The sequence below is a fragment of the Rhinolophus sinicus genome, chromosome 10 (assembly GCF_057876585.1).
Source record: "Rhinolophus sinicus isolate RSI-liver-muscle chromosome 10, RSI-T2T, whole genome shotgun sequence".
In the NCBI taxonomy this organism is placed as follows: Eukaryota; Metazoa; Chordata; class Mammalia; order Chiroptera; family Rhinolophidae; genus Rhinolophus; species Rhinolophus sinicus.
The window spans coordinates 743,761-757,768 of record NC_142510.1 but is presented as its reverse complement, the minus strand read 5'-3'; the positions used below and the strand labels follow the sequence as shown (position 1 = coordinate 757,768).

At 57.1% G+C, this 14,008-nt stretch overlaps 1 protein-coding gene across 2 annotated transcripts; it reads left to right on the top strand.

Annotated features, from left to right (window-relative positions):
- Positions 1 to 18: 18 nt before the first annotated feature.
- AQP8 (aquaporin 8) lies at positions 19 to 11,331 on the top strand. 2 transcript variants are annotated; one of them, XM_088801145.1, is made up of 7 exons: positions 19 to 989; positions 2,021 to 2,177; positions 6,538 to 6,791; positions 7,646 to 7,772; positions 8,596 to 8,810; positions 9,918 to 10,052; positions 10,858 to 11,331. In XM_088801145.1, the coding sequence occupies exons 3-7, from the start codon at positions 6,550 to 6,552 to the stop codon at positions 10,904 to 10,906; spliced, it is 768 nt and encodes a 255-aa protein (XP_088657271.1). In that variant the 5' UTR covers positions 19 to 989; positions 2,021 to 2,177; positions 6,538 to 6,549; the 3' UTR covers positions 10,907 to 11,331. The 2 variants fall into 2 exon arrangements, with proteins under 2 accessions (XP_088657271.1, XP_074178951.2); XM_074322850.2 differs by lacking the exons at positions 19 to 989; positions 2,021 to 2,177 and adding an exon at positions 6,270 to 6,402.
- The last annotated feature ends 2,677 nt before the right edge of the window (positions 11,332 to 14,008 follow it).

The following is a 14,008-nucleotide window of genomic DNA, read 5'->3' as shown; positions in this document are numbered from 1 at the left end:
TGTACTCTTGTCTGCGGCACGTGACGTTACACCTTGTATCTTGACCCGAGGCCACCGCTGCTGAGCTCTGCTCCTGTTTCTGCCATCACCAGACCAGCCTGTGAAGTGCTTCCCTCAGTCATTGTGGCAGGCTGCGTGATGGCCCCGAGAATGTGAATATGTCACCTTATGTGGCGAAAGGGGCTTTGCAGGTGTGATGAAAGGTTTTGAGATGGGAGATTATCCAGGAGAATGTGGTGGGCCCAGTAGAACCATGGGGTCCTCAGAAGGGGAGGCGGGCAGCTCAGTGGGAGGAAGAGGTGTGCGACAAGGCAGGGCTGTGGTCTTCCTAGGGACACGGAAGCCTGCGGCAGAGCCCTCCACGGTAGTTGCCTCAGATCCAAACGACTGCCCCACGCCCCTCCTTAAAAGCCGTTCCTGCCTCTGGTCCTTGTCTAAATTTGTCAGCATCTGTATTCATCCCACAGGTATTTATCAGGCACCTTCTATGGATCATGACAGATTATCTCAGTGGTACTGGCTGGAGAATTCCAGACTGACTTAACAGGATACGTTACTGCAGAAGGTTAAAACCGTCGTTAGGTTGGGTGTTCAGTCTAGGTTTGCTGTCGTGGGCTTCGGCACACGTGGCTCCGTTTGGGGCCTGTGCTTTGTTCGTGCTTCATAGCTGTCAGCTCGAAGGTGAACAGAAGAGGTCTGAAGCCTGAGGGTGGATGGCGGCTTCCAGAGGGCAGAGGGGACAGAGTTTAGAGACAAGGCCACGGGCCCATTCAGGGGGTGAGAGGCTGCTGGTCCTGGGGGGGACATCCAGGCACCATCAGTCACTCTAAGACGACCATTCCAGGACACCATGTGCAGGAAGGAGTCACAGCAGGCAGCTGCTGCGTGGTGCCGATGGTGCCATGGGGTGGATGGCGAAGAAGGGCCGTAACGTCTTCTGAAATCTCCCCACTCGCCGGGAGCCATGTGATCTTCTTGGCCAATGGGAGGTAAGAGACATACCGTGAGCAGCAGCGTGGCAGCTGCTTGTGCCCTGGGCCCCCTTCTCTGGCTGCTCTTGGGAAACATGTGACCACGATGTGGCCGAGCCCGGGCTCCCCTGCTGGGCCAGAAGACCTCGTGGGGCAGGCATTCCACTTTGTACCTTTAAGAGGATGACAGGATGGATTTAACTTACAACCATAATATTTATAATATGCCAGAAATTACATTCTTGCAACTAACACACACCCAAATATCTTTAAAAAATTTACGCAAAAGTGCTCATGCCCTAGATGCTATTGCTTGCTTTTTTCACATTATGAAACATTTATAGTTCAATTTAATAAAAAATTTAGTGGTCTTCCCATATGAGTATGTACAGGTTTACTCCTTTTATCGCCTGTGTGGCATTCCTTGGTTTAGATGTAGCAAAATGTAACTATTGATGGGTGTTCCCATAATTTCTGGTTTTTTCTTTTCTGTACAGTGCTGCCACAGGTACTTTGAACACCCATTATGGGAAGTGTTTGTGCATTTATTTGGAGGATAGATTTAGCAGTGGGGTTGCTGGATCAGAGGGACTGTGAATCTTGTATTTTGAAAAATGCTCCCCAAGTTTTTTCCTAACAAGTCTGTACTTTCCACCAGTGGGGTTTGAAAGCATCAGTTTTTCATGTCTGTCATCCCAGAAAAACATAAAATGCTGAATGGGTACAAAACAGAATACTTAGTTTGCTTTGCAGTCCTCTGAGCCAGGTTAAGCCGTAATGAGTGACACTGAGCTATTCTCAGATATCCGTTAGCCATTTCTTCCCCAACATGCTGCCTGATTAAAAACGGGGGTGTCTTTTTGTTGCTATGTGTGAGCACTTTGTCAGTCAACAGATTAATGCGCCGTGTGTGTCTGATGTGTGGCAACTATTCTCCTAGTTCTCTCTCTGTCTTTGGCTTTGTGTGTATGTGAGGTCTTCTCTGTAGATGTTTTGTATTTTTAATGCAATCGTACTTACCTTTCTAAAATCAAGACTTTTATTTTGAGATAATGGCAGATACACCTGCGGTTGTGAGGAAAGGTCCAGAGGGTCCCTTGTGTCCTCTGCCCAGTTCCCGCAGTGGACACATCTCACAAACGATAGTGTGCCCTGCAGTCAAGATCAGAACCATTCCAACCCTTCAAGAATGCCTTGAGAAACAAGGTATGCCTTCTCTTTAACTGGAAGCTTTTTTTTGTTTTAACCTCGTAACAGTTTGTATATGAAAGATAAAATTCGTGTTCTTCAGGGTGACAGGACTGTGTGTATTTCCCAGCAGCAGAAGGATGGAATTATTCTGTGCTGAGAAAGGTAGCTGTGCATGAATACTTCCTCCGCATGTGGCTGTCACCATGATTATGGAAATAAACTAGTTTGCAGAGTGGCTGCCAAGCCTAAAGAGTTAGAAAACATTGTAAGATGACATTCCACCAAATTTGAACTAAAAAAGGCGCCGGCTTTAGACGCAGTCATGGTGGAATTCCAGCCCCTGTTCACAGGTGTGTGGTCCCCGGCCTCAGCTTCCCCTCTGGACATTGGGCGTAATAATGAAACCCTGTGCCTCACCGTTGTGGGAGGACTAAGTGACATAAATGAAGCCAGAAGCCACGGTGCTGGGGCCTAGCCACTGGCATCCGGGCACCCTCGGAACTGTGGCCTTGGTTTAACCCCTCCCCATCTCACCTGACTCCAGCTGGGCTCCAGCTTCTGACTGCCCTGCATGCTGATCCAAACGGGGGCCTTTGGCTTTGCTGCTGTCCACCCCCCCATTACTCCTGGGGTCCTGCCCCCACTTACGTCACTTGACTTCCATTCTCACCGCAGCCCCAAGAGTTCTGCCACCCGTGGTGACCAGAGGTCACCTTGTCCAGCCAGAGGTCACCTTGTCCTCTGAGCCCTCTGCTTGGCCCTGCCAGCTTGCCCTTCCCTCCGAGAGCTACGACCTGAATAGATAACGACTGCGAATGCAAACGACCACTGTAATGCTGGAACCTCTGGCCCTGTGACAAAGGGACAGAAGCTGTCTCTTGGCCCAGGTGAGGGCATCCTGGTGTCAGCCATAAACTGCAGGGCAGTTTATCTGACGGTGGCTTTTGCCCTCACATCTTTCCCTCTGTAAGAGTTATTTACGTGCCTGACACAACTCCCTGATCTGACTGTAAAGTTCTGAGAGATTCTCTCTCAATCATCTCTCTCGGATACACAGGTGTGTCCCCAGGTGACTCAGGGCGCCCTGACCCCACCCACCCTGAAACACCAAGGACCCGTTTGCCCTGGTTTCAGAATTCCATAATCTGAAAAACAAATGGTAGCTGGAGTGTCGTAAATGGGGTGCTCCCTGCCCCTCAAGAGATAATCCAGCTCCAAATGGCATAAGAAAGAAAACGACCTGGAAAGACCAGGGTGGTCCAGCCTGGCCGGGGTCAGATGTCAGCACCCTATTCTCCTCTGTGGCTCTGTTCCCTGTAGGCTCGTCCCTCGTGGTGGCAGAGGTGACTGCTGGCAGCTGCGGGACTATATCCCCCCCCCCCCCCAGCAACCCCAGAGAAAGGGCACTTCTCTTTCCCCAAAATCTCCAGAAAAATTCCCAAAATTGCATGTGAGTGGCCTGACTTGGATCCTGTGCCCATCCCTGAATGGGTCACGGTGGCCTGGGATGTGGGGTGTCTGGTCGGCTGGACATAGGTCGATGCCCAGCCCTTATGGGGTGGGGGCTGAGTGCTGAGGGCAGGGGTGTCAGCAGGACCCAAATTGTGTGCACAGAGTGGAGGAGCTGTGGTCTCCACAAGGAAAGTCAAGGTGCTGTAACCCAGGGAAGGAGAGATTAGACCTGAGCAGACGCTAGTGCTGGACGTTTGTTACAGGTACAGAGCAGGGGGGCGGGGATAAGGGGGGGTGGGGTGGGGGGAGCCAACCACTGACAGAAAAGGGACTTTGGTAATTTTAAGGAAAGAAGTGACTGTAGCAATCAAGAAAGATTTACTACACTCATGTTCATAGCAGCATTTTTCACAATGGCCAAAAGGTGGGAGCAACCCAGGTGTCCCTCGATGGATGAAGGATAAATAAAGTGTGGTCTACACACACGATGGAATATTATTCAGCCTTTAAAAGGAAGGAAACGTGCCACGTGCTACAGCGTGGGTGGGCCTTAAGGATGTTATGCTGAGTGAAATAAGCCGGGCACACGAGGACACGTCCTAGAGACTGCCATCACTTGTGCGTGTCATCGAAAGGAATGTGGGGCTTTTTTAGACTCAAACTGTGAAGTACCTTGAGGTTTTGAGTATTACTGTTTTCCTTGGGAATTTAAAATACCCCACGGCCCCACTGAGTTCTCTGTGGTGCCCTGGTAACAGTCTGGGACACGCAGGTTTATTTAACAAGAAGTCTGGAGCAGTTGGTCTTGGGGCTCATCTGGCGGCCTGGTGATGCCATCAGCCATGCACCCCTCTGGCGAGTTGTACCTCATGGCCTCAAGATAGCTGCCATGGCGCCAGCATCCCATTCTTGCATGGCAGTGCCGCCATCATTTGGAGAAAAGAGGGAAGGGCGGTGTGCTGGGTACAGTGTGACCTGCTCTTACACTCTGACCGGACCTAGTGGTGGATGGCAAACAGGTGCCTGCAGAGGCAGAGACGTCTTGAACTGTTGCCATTCAAATGGGCATAAAAATTAGAGGCTTTGGTCATGTCAGCGAGACCTGGGATTGGAAGACTGGGAAGTGCCAATCAAACAGTGTCTTAGGAAGAGTCTTGGTTGGTCTGGCGCTGCTGGCAGACCTGTCATTTCATTGCATAGGGACATGTCAGCTGTGCGAAAATTGCCGTGCTGTGAAATACGTTGTTTTGCCTGAATGACATCCAGCTTTTCCCTGGAGAGTACTGGTCCTAGAGCCAGTGAGTCCAGCCCTGGCTCTGGCCAGGGAGGGCACCTGATCTGAGGCTTGAATGACGAGAAGGTGCCCAAGAGGACAGGAGAGTCCAAGGGGAGGGAGGGGGCGGCATGGGCAGGGAGGGCGAGGGCCATGGCTCCTCTGACAGTGGCTGAGGGTCACGTGGCTGCAGACGAGTCGGGAGACTCCTGGCTAAGGGAGCCCGGCTTTGCCCTGAAAGACGTAGAACGCACTGGAAGGTGGCATGTCTGGGAAGGACGTGATTCGAGCGACAGCCCGGGGACACCTGGGAGCAGAAATGGCTCCGTGCTCCCCAAGTGCCTTTCCTTCCTGTGTCTGGCACTCAGTTCGGCTCCATCCCCTTAGCGCTGCTGTGGTCAGGCAGCCGTGTGACTGAATTCTAGCCAATCAGACGGGATGAGAGGGACACTGGCCACGTCGGGGCCCAGCCCACAGAACCCCCTGCACAGCGAGCCCCACACCCTCCCTGCCCTGTGTGCTGGCTGCTGGGGAAGGTCTGACGACCTGACGGGGGTCTCCCAGATGGAAACAGCCTGGGTCCCCCATCACCCCGTGGCCAAGAGCCTCCTGGGGACCCGATGGGGATCCACATGTGAACACACTGCCTTTTCTTAGCCATGGCGATGTCGCGGTTACTGTGACACGCGGGGCCGGCTGACTAGTGCCCACCCGAGAATAGCTGCTGCTTGCTTGGCGTCGTGCTAAGTGCATCGTCTCATTTAATCCACACAACAGGCCTGTGGGGAGGGGCGGGGAGGGTACCACCATCAGCCCATAGAGAAGTGGAAACAGGCAGGGGACAGACAGCGGGCAAACATGAGATCTGATCCCCACATGCCCAGCTGTGCCCTGCTGGCTCCCAGGAGGCTTTGCACGGAGCCTGCTGGCGTCTGCTGCCTGTGTCTGTCAGTGGACGACCATCCGTCCGCCTGCCCAGCCCTGGCCCAGCGATGGGGCGAGTGAAGGGGGGGGGGGGTTGGGCCTCACGTCCAGGGAGACATCTGTGGATTCAGTGGGGAAACCTCTGAAGAGAAGTTCGCTGTCACTTCCCACGAGTGTCCCTAAGCCAGTGGGACCCCCCCACTTATACATACGGCCCCTTTGGACCCTGATGGTGACTGTGGGACGCTGGGGGCTGGGCCCTCCCTCGCCTGCTGGGGCGGCCTGGGGTGCAGCCTGGGTGACCCGCGAAGCCAGCGCCTTTGCCCCTGGTTGGCAGGAGGCTCAGTGGTCCTTGACCACCCCTGGCCTGGCCTGCCCTGCCCAGCTAGGACTGGAAACAATGACTGTTTCCTCTTCTGGGCCCCAGAGCCACCTCCCACCCAGGCTTTATTGCTTTGCCGGCACCTTTAAAAGGGCAGAGCCTGTAGCGGGACCAGCAGCTGGCCCAAGATAAGAGGGCAGCAGGTGTGGGTTCCCAGCCGCTCAGGCAGGCGCTGGTCCCGTGTGGCCTCAGCGCTGATGTCCGGAGACGTGAGCCACTGCTGACCTCTCCCTCGCGGCCGGGCCTGCCCAGGGCGTCCTGGGAATTCCCTCCTGGGTGGGGGGTGGAGGGCTTCCTCTCACGCTCCCCTGCTCCCCATCCACTCTCCCTGTCCTGTTCTGCAGGCGGCTGTGTCTATGTGTGACCTTGAACTTGGCGGTGGCAAGGACAAGGGACCGAGCATGGGAACCAGGTGCCGTGGGTTCTGGTACGAGCGGCTGGTGCAGCCCTGCCTGGTGGAAATGCTGGGCTCTGCCCTCTTCATCTTCATCGGCTGCCTGTCGGTCATCGAGAACGGGCCGGAAACTGGGCTGCTGCAGCCGGCACTGGCCCACGGGCTGGCCCTGGGCCTTGTGATCGCCACGCTGGGGAATATCAGGTGAGACCCGTCCGTGCACTGACCTGTCGCACTGAGTGGGGAGCAGGCCGCACATGCAGGTCCTGGGAGCGCTGTGGGTCGGGGTGCGGGCTGGGGGCGGGCTGCCTGGGCTCACATCCTGGCTCTGCAGCCCACATGCTCCGTGTCTCCAAACCCCGGGGCCCCCCCTGGGACATGGGAGCACAGAGTGCACGTCAGTTACCTTTCCGCACACCCACGCGTGCACCAGAATGCTGATGCGAGCTGGGCACGATCGAGGCATGTCCCAGACGGTGATCACGCGGCCCCACAGCCGCCCCTGGCCGGGTGCTCGTCAGCCCCGCTCCCCAGCTGTGACACACACTGATGGATGTGAACTAACTGCGAGGGTCGCGTCTCAGTACAAGTCCCGAATCACTGTGTTGTGCGTCTGAACTAATGCGTATTTCAGTCAGGTCCTCCTGATGGTGATATAGGAAAACACAGGGGGTTTTCCTGGTTGGGCAGTCAGACCCGTCAGGGCCTGCTTACCAGGCCTTACCAGGCCACCAGTGTGGAGCCTGGGGTCTCGCTCGGACCAGCGCGTGTGTCTGATGGGCTGGGAGGGGCTCCGAGGGGTCTGCATGGAGGTGGGGATGGTCCAGCCGCATTCTTCCTTTGGGGCATCGGGGGTCTGAGCGTGGGGCGGGGCCGGGCTGCGCCCCCCGTGCCCCTCGCCTGGTGGGGGTGGGTATGACTTGGTGCCTGTTTCCTGCTTGGACCGGCCCTGGACTGACTCTGGCGCTGCCCAGCCCGCTTGGAGGGCTGCTGGGACGCCTGCCCCGGGGCACGGCCTGAACCGGGGCCTCCTGCTTCCATCTGCTTTGCGGTGACAGCGGTGGACACTTTAACCCTGCCGTGTCCCTGGCGGCCGTGCTGGTCGGAGGCCTCCACCTGATGCTGCTGCTTCCGTACTGCATTTCCCAGCTCTGCGGGGGGCTCATCGGGGCTGCCCTGGCCAAGGTGGGTGACTGGCGCCCGAGGAGCTGGGCTGGTGGCTTTGGCTCTCATGGGGCTTCTGGGGGGGGGGGCGAGAGAGGGTCTGTCCATTCTTCTCCTGTTTTCTCCAGTGGGGTCGGGTGGGCCCTTCTCTGCTGGGGAGGGGAACATGCAAAGGGCCTGTGGTTGGTCCCAAACCCGCCTCCTTCTGTCCATGTCTGGACAAGGCCCTTCCCTGGACAGACCAGGAGGCAGAATTCAGGACTAGTGGTTTTTCTTCCTGAGCCCATTTCCGGCTTTGGACTGGATGTGCTAGTTGGAGTGTTGTTTCACTGGTTCATTAATTAATTAATTCATTCATTCATTCATGCTATAAACATTTCCCTAAAGACTGAGTGGGTGCAGAATGACTAAGGTTATCCTTCCTGAGAAACTCTTGACCTGGCTCTTCTGTGTTCTGCGGTGACCCCTGCCTGAAACTGACTTCCTGTGATGCCGGTGGAGCTTCAGGGCTCCCTGCCCCTTTCACGGGACCTCAGAGGGGCTGGTGACGCAGTCGCTGGGTCACATATGTTTGCAGAGCCAGTAAAAATAAGGCAGTCTTGTATTCTCAAAGAGGGCCACTGAGTTACATGTGCTCCAGGCCCGTAACACCTGCGCCCCCGCTGGGTTCCCCCATTTCACAGGTGAGCAAAATGAGGCCCCGGGCAGTCCAGTAGCTCACACGGAGCAAACAGGAAAAACTGGCAGAGCTGGGACGTGGCCTGAGGTGCCTGACGGACACCACATGGGGGGAACCGCCAGTTTAGGCCCCGCCCTTCAGCTCTGGCCACCCCCTTCTCTTTAGGTCGTGAGTCCCGAGGAGAGGTTCTGGAATGCGTCAGGGGCAGCTTTCGTGACAGTGCAGGAGCCGGGGCAGGTGGCCAGGGCAGTGGTGGCAGAGCTCGTCCTGACCACGCTGCTGGTGCTGGCTGTCTGCATGGGCGCCATCAACGAGAAGACGCAGGGCCCTCTGGCTCCATTCTCCATCGGCCTGTCCGTCACCGTGGACATCTTGGCAGGGTGAGTGTCACACACTCGGTGGTGGGCCTGCAGGGAGCCACCTCTGAGTTCCTCCCAGGGAGTCAGGACACTGGGTTTTTATGTGAAGTCACCCAGTTTTCGTGGTATCAAGAAAACCTTTCTCCAGGCTATGCTCAGCCGGTGGACGGCCAGCGTTTGGCCTTGGATTTATAGAGCTTGCCTCTGCGTAGACTTGGGACGGGATTTGGGAGGTGAGGCTGGGTCAGGGTTATCGCTCCCATTTCACGTATGAGGACACTGAGGCTCAAAGGACACGTGACGTCCTGAAGGTCACTGGGCAGCTGCAGATTAAGTGAAAGTCTGGGACAAGAGCCCACCCGTCCTGCTGAAGACAGTGAGGGAGCCCCTCCCAGGTGTCCGGCTCCTTCCGGGCTCTCCCTCCAGCCCAGTCATCCTCTGGCAGGTGCCGTGAAAGCAGGTGGAAAGCGTGGCAGTGCTTTGCCGCCCCCTCGTGGCTGTTGCTCACTTGTGAGCCTATGGGCTGGTCCGTGTCCACTGGTCCTGGGTGGGGCGTGGGGCTAGGTGTGCAGGACCCCAGCGTGCGTGAATCGGGCAGGGGTGCGGCCAGTGGCCTGGACAGGTGCACCTGGGCCCAGGCCACTGTGGGAGGTGCCGGGTCAGCTAAACACGGCACAAGTCACACCGATGACCTGGGCTGCCTGTGCGTTTCCTCTTGAACCCAGACCACAACCGAGACAGAGGTCACACACCAGAAGGAGCTGGGCTGGGTTTTAACTCTAGGTGCGCTTGATTCCAGAGGTCACATGACTGACAGCTGCTTCCCTCGCCTTCTCACCTTTGGGGGGAACCTGGGTCCTTGTCCTCTTCCTGCCGTCCCCGAACAGGCAGCCCTTTCTGCACATTCTTCCAGAAGGGGCTGTGGGAGTGTGACTCTGCCCGGGATGTGTGTGTGTGTGTGTGTGCCTTTCACTTGCACTGCTAACAGCCGCTTTCCCTGCGCCTTCTCTGGAGCCCCCAGCCCCATGACACGGTAGCTTGGGGGGCTCTGGGTGGTGACGGGAAATGCACTTGAGGGGAGCTGGGGCCTGGCTGGGGCCTGGTGACGTGTGTGGCTGGCGTCTGCAGGGGAGCTGTGTCTGGAGCCTGCATGAACCCTGCCCGGGCCTTCGGACCCGCTGTGATGGCCGGCCACTGGACCTTCCACTGGATCTACTGGCTCGGCCCGCTCCTGGCCAGCCTGCTCGTGGGCGCACTTGTCAGGTACGGGTGACAGGCTACTGGCCCACCTGGCGACACCTGGTGAGAATTCCCAGAGAGTCCGGCTGGAGGACTTGGTGTCACCTGGGTTTGTGGAAGAGAAGAGGGAGCTTCTGCAGAGGCAAGGATGAGGGCTCTGGGAACACAGTCACGTCCTAGAGGGGACGCCCTGGCGCACGTCACCGAGACGTGTACAGGCAGCAGTGGTGTCTGGCAGCTGCTTGCGCAGTGTCTTAGGACCCGGCCTCTCACAGCCTCTGTCCTCGGTAGCTCCCAGTGTGGGGAGTAGTTCCCCGTGGAGTGTATACAACTTCAGGGGCCCCACCCACGCAGGAAACCGTGCAAACACTGCCCCCAAGAGCGTGTGTCAGGGACATAGACTGTCATGGGAACAGCGCTCCCGGAGCTGTGCAGTGGGTGACAGGTTGGCGTTAGCAGGAGGGTGACATCTGCCTGACGGCCTGTCATGTGAGCCCCCAGCGTCCTGTTCTCTCTGCTCCGGGCCGTGCAGGGGTCGGGTGTGGACCCAGCACACGGGCCGACACCTGCCTCACTGTCCCTGGGGGGCCAGGACGCGGTGTCCTCACTGCGCTGCGGGTCGGCCGTGGCCTGTGGCTCAGTGTCACTGGTCGTCCTGTCTGCTGCCTTCAGAACAGCACCCATGGGCATCTTCAGGAAAAGTGTCTCTCCTTCTCCCGGGGGGGGGGGGGGGTCTGGAGATTCAGGCTGGAAACTTCAGGAGATGTGGGTGGAGGGCTGGGTCTCTGCCCCAGGGGTTCCGAGACCTCACTGGGCTGCCGTTCTGCAGGTTCTTCATTGGCGATGGGAAGACCCGCCTAATCCTAACGGGACGGTGAAGCCGAGGGGGGACTTGTGTTGCCCGGCGCCTTCAGCGGGCAGGGCAGCCGCGTTTCCCGTGGGGCACAGGCCCAGAGCAGCGGCCCACGTGTTGCCCTGACTTCCCTGGGCCTGGCTGAGCAGACGGACAGACAGGCTGAGTCCCGAGGGTGCTGTGGGCCCTGGGAATGCTCCTTGCTCCTCAGAGCCCCAGCCGGGGGACGTGTGGCCAGCACTGCCCAGAGGGAGGGGTCGGCAGCACGTGAGACACGTGTTGGCTGAGAGCGAAGGTCCCCGTCGGGAGGGCCGTCGGGAGAGGTGGCTGTGCGGCCACCAGCCTTCTCCTCTCCCTCTGATCGCTGTCACCGGGGCGCCGTCTGTGGTCAGCCATTGCCTTGCTTCTGCAGCTGCCAATCTAGCTTTGCAATAAATAGCCTAGTCCTTCCTCCTGCGTGCCCACTGGCTTGCCTTCCGTCTCAGAAATGGGCACTGCTGGGGGGGAAGCCAAAGGCCAGCAGGGCCTCGGCGTCCAGGGTCTGGTTAGGGCTTGAGTCCGGCTCTGAGCACAGTGCCAACACGGTACCAGGGCACAGGTCACACCCATTGCCTGCCTCCCCTCAGCCAGACCCGCTGCAGCTCTGCCTGGACCTCATTCTAGAATCCGGTTTGGACACTGGTCAGAATCAGTTCCCGATCTCAGCCCTCAGGGGCCAGGGTCTGGTTTAGTCGCCAGGACTTTCCAGGACACGGATCAGCCACTCACTGCACTGAGATGGGGACGAGGAGGGGGTGGGGGGGCCAGAGCTGCCAGGGTTTCCCAAGGAAATAGTGGGGTGAAGTACAGGTCTGGGGGGACAGTGGCATTTTGATGGAAGATGTGAATATAATGATAAGAAAGGATAAAAGAGGATAAAAAGACCTCCTGAACTTCACACCTTACAAGTAGAGGGCGTATCTTCTCTCTGAGAACCTCTGGGTCATTTCTGGAAGATGGTTGTTAGGACACCGTGAAGAAATACCAGGGGAAAATTATCCTCAACAACAAACAGAAACTCACCCACTGCAGTGAGGTGAGCAAAATACTTGCCTGAGTAGAAATGAAGAAAATGTTCCCTCGAGAAAATCACCAAGTTCTTATTGAGAAAATGGACACTATGTGCCCAAAACAAAAAGAAAAACACGAATGACAACCGCAAACCTACTGAAGAAAACGGGAGGAAATAATATGATAAAGTCAGAAACAAACAAATTAGCACACTCACAAAGAGTGAAAAACATTGAATGTTCCTATTTCTTTTGGTGAAATAGTGAAATAGACCTTTGGTAAATCTAGTAAATAACCTGGGTTTGTGAACACACATGCACGCACACGCGCAGCTAACAGTTTATTGTGGGGCCCCACTGGGCAGAATCGTTTACATGTGTTCTCTCATTTATTCCCCACGACAGTGGGTTAGATTGTGTGCCCCCAAATTCATGTCCCCTTGGAAGCTAAGAATGTGATCTTATGTGGAGATAAGCTCTCTGTGGATGTAAGGTGAGGTGACACGATTAGGGCGGGCCCTGAATCCGAGGGGCGTGTCCTTACAAGGGACAGGAGAGGACACAGAGAGACACAGGTGGCATGAGGGGGAAGGACACAGGCAGAGACTGGCTGCCACACGCCAGGACCGGGAGGCATCAGGAGCTACAGAGGCAGGAACGATGGTCCCCTCCAGCCTTTGGAAGGAGCCTGGCCCTGCTGGCGCCTTCATCTGAGACTTCCGGCCTCCAGGACCGCGAGGGCACGTTTGTGCTGTTTGTTTTACCAGGTTTGTGCTGGTTTGTTACGGCCGCCTCAGGAGACTAACGCAGGCAGGTACCCTTCTCGTCTCGCTTTCCAGAGGAGCAAACAGGTTCCAGGAGATGACGTTATGCCGTCTCATGAGTTAGGATTTAAGGCCGGGTCCTTCTGGCTGCAGGGGTTTGTGCAGGGTCTGTGGTCTCTGTCGTCACATTTGCTGGTTCTGACTGAGGGACAGTGTGTGTCTTCCTGTTAGTGCCCCATTAGGGGAGGGACACAGGAGGACGTGTGTCACCACTCTTCCACCCCTGAGCTGCAGTGGATCGGACGTCCTGGTCTTCATGTCCATTCCCAGGCCATGAGCTCCCGAGAGGAAGGTCAGTGCTGGTTCGTCTGTGTCGCTCCACGTCTGGCTCAGTGCCTGCTGCCCAGAACGGACTGAGTCCTCACTGACTGAAGGGATGGCGCAGGCTGGCCCGAGTGACTCCCGACTTCCTTCTCACCTGGCTGACCGCGACCTCTGCTGCTGCCTGTCTTCTCAGGAACAAGGTCCCAGCAGTTACTACAGCTGGAATCTGACAGCAGTAAAAGGTAGTTGCTACGAGTTTGCATCCCAACGAAGACCCGACTTTAAATCTTGGAACATTCAGCTATTTGCCATAGGAGCTTGAAGGAGGAGTTCCCCTTTCTCGGCCTCAGCTTCCCCGTCTGTAAAATGGAACTGCTGCCTCAGAAGGCTGTGAGAGGTGTGTAATGCTGGTGCCTGGTACGTTGGGAGCGGACACTCACCCCACGTCTGTTGTCACTGTCTAGTCCAGGCTTCTGCCGGCGTGCCATGGCCAGGGGCGGGGTCCTCCCTGGAGTCCGCACAGGTGTGTTTTCTCAGTCAGCTTCCCTCAGAGGGATGCGTGGGCCTCCCGCTGGGGAAGGGCTGGGAGCAATCGCGCTGTCCGGCGGAACTTGGGGCACAGTCAGCGTTCCCTCTGCAGCAGCAGGCGGGCCCAGCTCCAGAGCCCGGGGGTCAGTGCTGACCCCTCCCCTCCGGCCATGTCGTGAGGAGTCTGGGCTGTCACTGTGCAGCTCGCCCTCAGACACCCAAGAACTCTGTGAGCTTAAGCAGCCCAAGGGGAAGGAGGCTGCCGTCTGCTACTCGCAGGGAAATTACTTGGTGCCAGCCCTGCTGCCACTCACCTCTGCCACGTGGTGCCGCTGTTGGATGCGTCCTCAGGCGTGTGCTGTGGCCCAGTCACACGACCAGGCCAGGGTGCCTTCTTGGAGGGGGGGGCCCTTTTCTGGCAACTCCACCCCTCCCCCGCCAACCACACCTGCACGATCCATG

Bases quoted from the DNA above. Each gene is read 5' to 3' on its own strand.
- AQP8 (XM_074322850.2), top strand. The intron at 6,792-7,645 runs GTGAGACCCGTC...TTGCGGTGACAG, and splicing joins GCCACGCTGGGGAATATCAG to CGGTGGACACTTTAACCCTG. The intron at 7,773-8,595 runs GTGGGTGACTGG...CCTTCTCTTTAG, and splicing joins TCGGGGCTGCCCTGGCCAAG to GTCGTGAGTCCCGAGGAGAG.